Source organism: Mercurialis annua, linkage group LG5, assembly GCF_937616625.2.
Source record: "Mercurialis annua linkage group LG5, ddMerAnnu1.2, whole genome shotgun sequence".
Classification (NCBI taxonomy): domain Eukaryota; kingdom Viridiplantae; phylum Streptophyta; class Magnoliopsida; order Malpighiales; family Euphorbiaceae; genus Mercurialis; species Mercurialis annua.
This window is the reverse complement of record NC_065574.1, coordinates 44,949,070-44,961,135: the sequence shown is the minus strand read 5'-3', so window position 1 is coordinate 44,961,135 and position 12,066 is coordinate 44,949,070. Positions and strand designations below refer to the sequence as shown.

Sequence of the window (12,066 nt, the reverse complement as noted above, 5' to 3'; positions counted from 1 at the left end):
CCTTTTACAAATAATATTCAACTTTAAATTTTTATAAAATAACTAAAAAATATTTATAATAAAAAAATTAAATTTAAAGTAAATTACTTTCAAATTCCCACATATATAATTCATGTCTTCTGTCTCTGTTTAAAAGTAAAAAAAAAATTAATTTTTTACTATCAGATAAATTAGTTTAATTTTATAATATATATGGGAATTTGAAAATTATTTATCTTAAAATTAAACTAGTCTATATCTAAACTATATATAAAAATACGGATGAATGAAAAAAAAAAGACAAACACTTTTACAATACGAACCACGTGCGACATAATGCGAAACTAGTTAATTAAAAGCATCAACATATTTTTATGGGTTTGGCCAAAGAAAAGAATTTATTTATTTGAAAGTAAAAGAGAAATCCTTTTAATAAAACAAAATAAATGAATGAAAGAAAGAAACTTTAAAAAGCAAATGAAAAAAAAAAAGGTAAGCAAACCCAAAACAGTAAATTAAGCTAACAGCTCCATCAGCAGCAGCAGCAGCTGCAGCAAACACCAATCTCCTCTTTGCTTTGATCTCCATCTTTTTTATTTGTAAGTTTAAAGATTTTAATTTTTTTCAATTTGCTTTATTATGTTTGCTGCCCAAATCTATTATCTTAGTTGTTAATGTTAGTTTATTGAATTTCTTTGTGTGTGGTTGTTTTGGTTATTTTAGATCATACCCAAATCTTGTTAATTTTGGATCCTCTTCAATTCCTTGTGCAATTTGAGGAATTTTAGCTTCATCACATTATGATTTATTGTTGAATTTTTTCTAATTGAACTTCTAATTTTACTTAGAGATTGAAAAAGGTTGACCAAGGTGTTTGTTGTTTTGTTAATTTGTTCAATAGTTTGGAAATTAAATGTTTGTGATGTCTAGTTTAGGTTCTTTGGCTTCACTGCGTCGGGACGGAACATTGGCTCTCTGTTATTGCTGGTTGGATAGCTTCTATAGAAAAAAGGAGTGGTTATACTGCCAATATAAGTAATGATCAAACAGATACTGAACAGGCTTCCCCGGAAACCGTCCAAGTCATCTGAGAATCACGATGGAGGGGGAGTATCGAATTCTTCTAGTAACTCAAGAAATAGTAATTTATCTGGTGGCAAGAATCCAAGCTTAGGTACGACATCTTTATCAGGGGTAAATTCGATTTCAAATATAGCATCGAATGGCAATACACTTTCCCAAGGTGTGAAATCCAAGCTGAACGGGAATCAATCTGCTTCTTATGAGGCATTGCCTAGTTTCAAAGATGTTCCGAATTCTGAGAAGCAGAACTTGTTTATCAGAAAGGTAAATCTATGTTGCGTTGTGTTTGACTTTACTGACCCTTCGAAGAACCTCAAAGAAAAGGACATCAAGCGACAAACGTTGTTAGAGCTTGTGGATTACGTTTCTTTTTCGAATGGGAAATTCTCAGAAACTATGATGCAAGAGCTTGTTAAAATGGTTTCTATAAATTTATTTCGAACAATCTCTTTCCCGCCACGTGAGAACAAAGTTTTGGAAGCATTTGATATGGATGAGGACGAGCCCTTGATGGACCCTGCATGGCCTCATTTACAGGCTGTGTATGATATCCTCCTGCGGTTTGTAACGTCACCTGAGACAGATGCAAAATTGGCTAAGAGATACGTTGATCACTCTTTTGTTCTCAGGTTGCTAGATCTTTTTGATTCCGAGGACCCCAGAGAGAGGGAATATTTAAAAACTGTTGTGCACCGCATCTATGGGAAATTTATGGTGCACAGGCCATTCATCAGAAAAGCAATTAACAGCATCTTTTATCAATTTACCTTTGAAACTGAGAAACATAATGGGATTGCAGAGTTGTTAGAGATTCTGGGAAGTATAATCAATGGTTTTGCTCTGCCTCTGAAGGAAGAGCACAAACTTTTTCTGGTCCGAGCACTCATTCCACTACACAAAGCAAAATGCTTACCCATGTACCACCAGCAGTTATCATACTCCATTACACAGTTTGTGGAGAAAGACTGCAAGCTTGCTGACACTGTTATACGGGGGCTGCTAAAATATTGGCCATTAACTAATAGTTCAAAAGAGGTTATGTTCTTAGGTGAACTGGAGGAAGTCTTAGAAGCAACACAGCCTGCTGAGTTCCAACGCTGCATGGTACCCTTGTTCCGCCGGATTGGCCGTTGCTTGAGCTGTTCACATTTTCAGGTATATAATTTACTTGTTTCATCAATATGTACTAGTTAGATTCTTTTTCTTTTTATAGCATTATCTAAACAAAATGCAAAACATTAGATCTTGAAACGTTCATTTAACTTGGGTGATTTACTGTATTTTGCATTTATGTCCGATAAGAAAAATCTAATTTTCTTTGTTCCGTTCATTTGGAAACCCTTGTTTTGATTATTGCTTACCTTATTCTGGTGATGTTAAGTAAAATATTATTGTGCATTGAGTCACTGTGAATTACTCCATCATGGAGTAATGAAGTTAAAGAATGGTAAGTATTATAATCCTCTGTCGCAGAATTAGATCTGAGCAAACTTTGATCTATTCCGAAGAGATTAAGTACATGCAATCGGAAGCCTTTAAGTCGAATGTTTTAAAACTTTCAGCTGTTTGAAAGGAGGGTAGTTATTGAAGCTGAAAGAAGAACTGGTGGCTTGCTATTGGCCTCTCCCTTTTTTGTCTACTTTTATTCTTAGAGTTGAAGCTTCAAGAAGCATTGAGTGCTTTTTGTAAGCCTCAGAGCAACTATATGAGAGTGACAGATTGGGAAACTCAGCAGGCCATTTCTTTAGCACTTTAAACGATGATACAGAGTAAAGAATATCAGGTGTGAAGAATTGGCCATATATAAATGACAATGTTTATCTGATATGAGTGACCAAAACGAAATAAGCCAAGCCATACTCAGAATACGGATCATGCTTATTTTCTTTTAAAAAGAATCAGATTTTTTTTGCAGTTTTGATGGCAATGCTTCAGTCTTGTCACGGTTTCACGTGCTATGATTTTTTAATAAGAAGAAACAGGATTCTGATCTTATGAAGTTGCTATTTGAGCACTTCATAGTGTTTATTTTTTCCTTTTAAATTTGAACTGGAAATCTGGAAAACTTAAAAGTTTAGCATATGGGCAAGGAGCGTTTTACCATTGAACTTGAACTAATTTGTATTCTAAATGATATCGCGGCGTTGAAGAAACACAGTATCGGCGCCTTCTTTATGCATTGATTATTCTTCAATTCTAGCTTTTTAGCTGCTTTGCATGGCATGTTATTGTGGTAAGCCACTTATGGATCACAGTAGTAGGAAGTTTATTTTAGGCGCTGTCTGCTGGTTGAATAGGCTTCTAGAATGCGGACTCTGGAATTTTTAGAAGTCCTGGTTCTCCTTTGCCTTTCTTTTCTTTTAATGCTGCAGTTTCTCATTTTACTATTGGGTTTCCTGTGGAGTAACGTCGAATGATGAGATAGACTTTTGCTTCTATTCATAGCTCCGATATTTCGTGGCTGCTCTTTCCAAGTTCTAACTATTTGAATATTTTGTTTTTCAGGTTGCAGAGAGGGCTTTGTTCCTATGGAATAACGATCACATTGAAAACTTAATCAAACAGAACCGCAAAGTTATACTACCAATTATCTTCCCTGCTTTGGAGAGAAACACAATGCTGCATTGGAATCAGGCAGTACAAAGCTTGACACTTAATGTTCGTAAGATATTTTCCGATATTGATCCAGAGCTCTTTGAGGAGTGCCTGCTTAAGTTTCAAGAAGATGAAATACGAGAGAAGGAAATGAAGTTGAAACGTGAAACCATATGGAAACGTGTAGAGGAGATTGCTGCAATGAAGGCTGCTAGTAATGAACCAGTCCCTATCTCTCCAAAAACTATAACCCGTCTGCCATCTGGCTAGAAAGTCAGATGTTGTTACTTTTGAGTTGATTGGCAGTTGATATACAATGCAAACCGAGAGTCCTCGTTGGCCAATCGAGAAGTTGAATATCAATCCAATTGGTTCACGTTGTGACCAACGGGCGGAATTGGCCCGTACTTGCATATAAAGTATTATCATCTTGGTTTGTCTCAAGGACTGCTCTGAATTGGTTGCATTATAGCTGGAGATTAAAGTTGGGTTCTGCAGAGAATATCTAAAGAGCAGTAAAATTTGTTATGACTAAGGTAACAGAGAAAGTTTGAACTCATTGTACAGTTAATTTTTCTGGCATTCAGTGAAAAGTGTGTTCATTTCCTTGATTTTTAAAGTATAGGGTCAGTATATTTGTGAATTGCTCTGCGTTTTCCCCCCATCAACTGTAGTAAACAAAACCATCCATGTCAGACAATTCTTTTGCCTACTAGAATGAGCATGTATAAACCCTACAAGTTTACATAATATTTTCTGGATAACAATAGCATATATCTTGATAAAGGACAAAAAAGAAATTACAATTTCTGCAAAGAAATACAATCCAGCTACGGGTTTTTGACGGATCTGTGCCTACGGGCTTTTGAAAATTCCATTTTGGTGCCTGTGTGAAAATTAATTCCACATTTGTGCCTGGGCCCACGTCATCCGCGATTTAATATTGCGGATGACGTGGCCATCCGCGATATAAAATCGCGGACGGTGTTAATGGCAGTAATTGGGGTACAACGAGTAGGAGACAATACGACCACTTTCAATTTTTGGAAGCCGAAAGTAGATTTTTGTAATCTCCACTTCCGAGTCCGTAGCGACTGCCCTTATACAAATATTTCTCAATTCTTCAAAATTCATCCTATCAATAATTGGCATATCCACCCGACGGCCGCCCTGCTATTCTACTCCAGCCGGAGAGCTTACCATACGCTCATCGCACCATATCACAAACGATAGGTTCATAGTCGCCATTGCTACAAATTTTATCAAAATAAATATACATACAACTTATTTTAGCATTTTTTCAAATTTATTAAATAAAGTCTAATTTTTTAGCAATATTTTTTTTTCATTTTTCATAGTGTAAACTATTTTTTGTCATTTTTTCACAGTTTTTACTATTTGTTTAAAAAATTAATATTTAACTAAATTACAATTTCTCAATAAACTACAATAACACCTACATTTTTGCTAACAATGACTAATTGAAAAATATAACATATTAATAATTTATACTAACACCTCGTATTTTTTACACGTACAAATACTTAATAAATAATTAAAAACCTAACATTTAAGTTATATTAATCTATTTTTTTGTAATTTAATATAACAATAAAAAATGAAAAGTAAATTTACCTCTTGTAGTCCTCCTCCAATAGTGCTAAAATAATAAAATTCTTCAAAAATAAATCTTTAACCGAACCGCAATAAAAATAAAATCCGCTCCAAAACCGCTCTAAAAACGCTCTAAAACCACTTGAGAGAAAATTATATGTTGAGAGAGTTTGAGGTGTGAGGAAAATGAGGCATTGGAGCCCCATTTTATAGAATGCCATCCGCGAAATCAAATCGCAGATTGCATTCAATTTATGACCGTTCCAACGGTCAACAGATTCCCTGCCAATGCCCGGGAATCTGTAAATGCCATCCGCGATATTAAATCGCGGATGGCATTTAAGTAAGGTTAATCCACAGATTAACCTTACTTAATATCATCTGCGATTTAATATCGCGGATGGCCACATCATCCGCAATATTAAATCGCGGATGACGTGGGCTCAGACAAAAATGTGGAATTAATTTTCATACAGGAAACAAAATGGAATTTTCAAAAGCTCGTAGACACAGATCCGTCAAAAACCCATCCAGCTACTTAATATTTGCCATCTAGCTAAATATGAATGAAAATCTATCAAAGTTTCAATAGATATTTGAGGAACTTACATGTAATACTCCTTTTTTGTTATTCATTGCAAAGATACTTCCACAAAGTCCAAAATTATAAACGTACATAATCTTTTAAGTTTGTTTTTAAAAATACGCTTTTCTATCTAATAGTGTCTAATCATTGTTCATTGTTCTTTTTTATTTGGCAGAAGGTACAATTTTTTTTTTATAGTTTTCATAAAAATACAAATCAGCCCTTTTACTTTTTTGAGGTATAATTAAGCCCTTTTTGTTTTCAAAAAGAACAAATAGCCCCTTTCATCCAATATCATTAGAAACACTCGTTAATGGCTGACATGTCTGTCATAATCATATAGGAAAAAAATTCAAAAATAATTTTAATGTTTAAAATATTTACCGAAAATGTAAGGGGGTAAGTGTCCCAAAAGTAAACTAAAAGGGTTTGTTTATTCGATTTTAAAACAACAAGGGTTTAATTGTTCAATTTTAAAAATACGAGGGCTTAATTGTGCCCAAAAAAGTAAAAGGGCTGATTTGTACTTTTGAAAAAAAATCGAGGGTTTTTTTGTACCTTTTGCCTTTTTATTTCTTTAACAAAATTTATTTCTATTTTATTATTATTACTATTATCATTGTTCTTTTTCATAAGAAGACACTTTCTATAATATAAAAATATTAATAAATAAAAATAGTATTTTAAACGATTGTAATTGTGTTTAAACAACAAAAAAATGAATCACCAATTAAAAGAAACCAAAATAGAAATAAAATACAGTAAATATAAAGAGCAACTAAATAGCAACTAATGAACTACCAATGAGCCACCAATAATCTATCATTAAGCTATGTATAATCAACCAAAAATCTTAACCAAAGAGCAACAAAGGAGCAATTAAAAATCAACCGACACCAACTAATGATCAACCAAAAATTTATGTTTAAGATATTGTAATACAAGATATGATAAGAATTTTATTTCCTAGAATGTAAAAAAAAATTAATTATATTTTCCAAAAATATTATTTTGTTTATTTTAATTTAATATAATTAATGTTTAAGTTTCTTACGTCATAGTACTAGTTTAATGACTGCAACATTTGTGCATCTTCAATTAATCATGTGTTGATTTGTTGACTTTCTCTAATAGTAATGATTTATACAAACGAGTTATGATTCAATAGTTTAAGTGCAATTGTTTTAGGTTAGGATGGAATTGAAAACTAAAAGTGTGGATTTAGATGTAATTGATGATTTTACAACGTTAAGGTGCAAAAGAAAATGGGCTAAAAGATGGAGAATTTTAAGACCATTAGCCTCTAAAGAATTAACTCCCTTGATGGTATGTATTGTGTAGTCATAAGGTATTTAATAGAATACACGGGCGTCCTCCATATGTTCATCCTCTAAGCTATAAGGAAAATCCATGAGAGACTTTATTTACTAACGGTTTTGGATTCGGGAAAGTTATTTTGGTCCTAACTCGTTTTGGTTTTATCACCCCTTTCTTTGGAAGAGGTACAAAAGGACTTTCTAGGGAAGGGAGACCACTAGAACTTCATCCTCGTCATCTGACCAAGCAACATCTAAAGGGGGTTTGACCCTACAGAACCCCTCTCATCACTCGAGCATGAATATTAATGGGTTCAAACCTCTCACTAATCACATCACCCAAGTCCAAGTTGGACGAGTTAGAAATTTCATCCATAACGATAGGAAGCCAAAATAAAAGAAAAAGACGAAAGAAAAAGGTAGCACAAACACTTACTAGTTTTAAGTGTGAAAGACCTGGCAAGGAAAATGAAAGAATTTGTGTTAAAAGAAGAAGATAAGAAAACCTCAAAATAAAGGAAATTGTAGCGAAAAGCAAAATTAAAGAGAGGAAAAGGACAATCTATTTATGGAAGTAGCGATTGGAAACTCAAAATGGTGTGATGTAATTCAATCCATTGAAATACGTGAAGCACACATATGAGGCCAAACTGGTAGAACTGGAACAACACCCTTTCATATTCTGCCACGTATGAGGAATTAAAAATTCAAATTTTAAACTATAATCTGAGTCTTTAATTCGTTAGAATAGGGACGAGGCATTTGTTACTGATCAATAATTTACTGAGTCATATGAGCAATCAGGCGAACCTATGCCCGGTCCGCCTAATTGCTCATAGGCGAACTGGAGCCACTAACATATGAGTCCAGCATCCCACCCACCCCCCCACAGCGTGTGATAATGGAGCCACTCCGGATTCTCGCTAAACATGGGTAAACCACGTTCAATGGTTATCTCCATATTGAAGGCCATAAATACCTTCATTACGACACTGAGCAGAGGTGAATCACTTTTCATACCTTTAAACACTAGTCTTTCCTTCATACTCTTGCAAAAATATGCTAATTTTACCATCCGAGTGGTTTTTAGGCTAACCCAGTCTGTTTTTTCTATCATTATTGCTTGTGCATAAGCTCACTAGACGACCTATGTATTTTGAGAATTATCAGTTAGGAATATTGGATCTTTGAAGTGTTTTGGATAAAGAGTTTGAGGGAGAGAAAATTGTAATAAGCGTGTTTCATAAAATATCTTGTGACTATCTTTACAATTCAACTTTTGCTTATGACGACTCTCAAATAAAATGGCATGCTCATAAAACTCGAGAAAATCTATTCATTATGTCCTTAAAACAAGGCCACAATTTATTTTTTAAATAGAAATTAAGGTTAATAGAAACAACGTAGAGAGATGATTAGGACTAAAGTTGGTTGTGCATCAGTCGGTTCAATTATTAACTGGACTATATCCCTGATTAGTTGTTTTTTGAGGAACCCTGATTAGTTTTTTAATCCTTAAAAAATCACATAAAACCGAATAACAATAGAAAACAAAATTTGGTTCGGTCCATTCAGATTTCAATAAATACTAAAATGATGTACGATGTTATACATAATGTTTGTAGCACAATGTAAATGCGCACATCCATCGAAATTCCCGTGTTCGAGTCTTAACAGAGTCTATATCCTACTTTTCTTATTTTAAATAAGAAAAAGAGAAAATCAAATAAAGGCTTCACTACTGTCACGATCCGAAATCTCGAACCGAGACCGGCGCTAAGAAATGGAAGTGGTACCTCCAAAACCCGTAGCAAGCCTAAAACCACTATAAACTTTTTGCAATCAAATCAAATAGCAATCATGCAAACGTTTTCAGAAAGGCCTGTAAAACAATTCCATTGCAAACATCCATTCACATTCTGAAAACTATACATAGAAACTAGGGTCTTACAAGATGCCACATCGAGCATTGCCCCATTTTGCACATGAAAAACAAACGGTTTAAAGGGCAGTTAAATTATTCAAGTTTACAAAGTATCAGAGTATAACGATACATAAAACCGTTTGACCAAACCCATATAAACATCTAGGACTAGACTACTACATCGCTATCGATATAAACTTCCTTTGTACATACTTCTAAACAGACTTCTGAAGTAAGGATAGAAGTCTGTCACGTCAAAAGCTATTCACCTGAAAATTGTTAAAACAGCAGGGTCAGTCGAAACTGAGTGAGTTTATAGTTTACAAGTGACTATTATGCAAAACAAAATAATGCTATAAATCATTCATTCATATGCATCCGAATATAAATTCCGATTGAAACCCTAATCCTTGACTCCTTGAATCTTCCTTGCAATCGAAACAAATAACTTAATCCTGATGGTAGGTTACGGGATAGTTCAACCAAATCAACCATACCATCTGGTACAGTCCCGGGATAGTTCAACCATGGTGACTCGTGCCATCACTTAAATCCAACAATCAATCTGAGTCCCGGGATATTTCAACCATGATGACTCGTTACATACTGGTCGCGGGATAGTTCCACCAAGCTGACCTCGTATCGAGTACACAAACATGTTGGGTTTTCTAGGTTCATAACACAGCGGAATTTCAAAAATTTATCTAAAACCCAAACCAAGATCCATGTAATTCGAATAAATAGATTAACTACAGAATTAATACTTACTTGTATGTCGAATTCAACAACAATGTAGGAAGGAAGGAGGTGGTTCACTTTGGTGATACCTGGCCTCGGATCAGAAACGCCTCCAAAAGAATGCGTCCTCTACGAGTATCCACACGAACATACCTTAGCCAAAACTAGTGCTTGTGTGCTAGCATTATTGCTTCATAAGCAATTTCGAATTTTTAGTGATTTAGTGAATAATGAATTTCGTGATTCTCAAACCAATTGCTTAATGTGTATTTATAGTGATACAACAACACTAGGGTTTGAGACAAATTCAAATTTCAATCTCATTGCAATTCTATAAGTTTATGTTTATCAAAAACTCCTTTTTTGATAATCATCCATATTTATTATCTTCCAAAAATAATAAATTAAGAAAAACACTTATCCTTAAATTTCGAATTAATATATATATATATATATATATATATATATATATATATATATTAAGAATTATATATATATATATATATATATATATATATATATATTACGAATTATATATATATATAATAATTAATCACTTAATCACATTGGGCTTGTACAACCCATAACTGTTTTGGGCCTGTTCTTAATGTGTGACACTGTAGGTTCATATAACGTTGGCAGTAGGCTCGAAATCCCAATTTCAGCCCACAAGTCATAAGTGGCCTCTAGCAAGACATTATGACTATCAAAGTTATACGAATATCGACAATCCGATTTAACCATTTACAATAATATTTTAATCTCTTTGTCTCTCAATATCCAGATTGAATATAAGGCATAGTCCTGTCATCCTATCATTAGTTTCTTGACTCTAAGTAGACTGAAAATGATAACTCTTTATCAATTCATTTAGCATGGCCATGCATTTCCTTCAGTCTATCTTCTTCAAGGGCCCATATATATCTTACTCAAATAAATGAGGGACAAATTCCTTCTCAGTCACTCACATTTCTCACATAGTTAGTTTCATATCCAATGACAATCTATTCCATTATCCTATTAAAGATAATGTAAGACTGTATCAAAATATGAAATAGCTATGTAGAAATCCATGACGATTTCAAGGTCAAAGGATTATACTAATAGAACTGTAATGAGAATTACTTATGACAGTGATCTATGTAGTATTCTCACAGTGGGTCATCCAGTGCCTTATTTCTCAAATAGCACCTAGGATTTTACTTAATATCTCATATACATGATTAGTAAAACATAATCATCAGTCAACATCATACTAGTCTCAATGTTCTATTAAGACTAGGGATAGATGGTATATAATTCTTTTATTAAACCTAAGCGTTCTACTATCAAGTCACATACTTGATGACCTTAGAAAGAATTAACCATTCAAGTATTTTAATCATTAATATAAAATGATAAAAATTGCCAATCAATAAATAACAAAATGATAAAGTCAAAACATGGTCAAACATGATTGACCTAATGCATATCACTAACAAAACAACGAAGAAGTATATTGCTTGAACTTAACTAGTGATCACGTAGTTCCTATTGCCGCCCAATAGGAAAGCATGTTTTATCGGATCTATACTGGTTTCAAGATAATGATGCGTGTAAATCATATAAAGAATTCTTGATAATAAATCGTGCTATGTAATTCGTATAAAACAATTTGCATTTAGAAAGCAATGCATTTTTGATACATCAAACGTAAATATTTATAAACTCATTGCTTGCTATTCTAAAAATTTTGATTACACGACCCCCGTCAAGCTCCTTGTCCGGTAACTGGTTGCCTCGCCGGATCTAGGAAACAAACAAACATAACTCGAGTAAGAATCTAACTCTATAGACATTCTAGACTCGAGATATAAACTTATACATAACTCGTCTACTTCTAATCTCATCTAGTCTCACTTATTTCTTCGTTACTTATCAACCTTCGACACTAACGCTATACGGCTTTAGGTTTACGACTTAAACCTTAAACCTAAATATCTCACTCCGTATATCAAAATCCTAATCATATTCTTTATGTTCTAAGTCCAAATTCCACATTTTTGGAGTCCGTAGGTTAAAATCAAGCTGAAACACTTCGCGTCGAACCTCGGGACACTGTTCCTGCTTAAAATAGGCTTGGCATGCCTTGCAAAGCCTTCCTCACGTCGTGAGGGGTTCCCTCACGTCGTGAGGAGCATCCTCACGTCGTGAGGATGCGATCTCCGACCTCTAACTCGATACCGACGTGT

General features: G+C 33.9%; 1 protein-coding gene across 2 annotated transcripts; it reads left to right on the top strand.

The window, feature by feature from the left end:
- Positions 1-431: 431 nt before the first annotated feature.
- On the top strand, positions 432-4,276 carry LOC126682503 (serine/threonine protein phosphatase 2A 57 kDa regulatory subunit B' theta isoform-like). Of its 2 annotated transcripts, none has more exons than XM_050378218.2 (3): positions 432-578; positions 915-2,217; positions 3,568-4,276. In XM_050378218.2, exons 2-3 carry the CDS (start codon positions 1,018-1,020, stop codon positions 3,925-3,927), a joined length of 1,560 nt encoding a protein of 519 aa, XP_050234175.1. In that variant the 5' UTR covers positions 432-578; positions 915-1,017; the 3' UTR covers positions 3,928-4,276. The 2 variants fall into 2 exon arrangements, with proteins under 2 accessions (XP_050234175.1, XP_050234176.1); XM_050378219.2 differs by having other exon boundaries at positions 910-2,217.
- Positions 4,277-12,066: the final 7,790 nt, after the last annotated feature.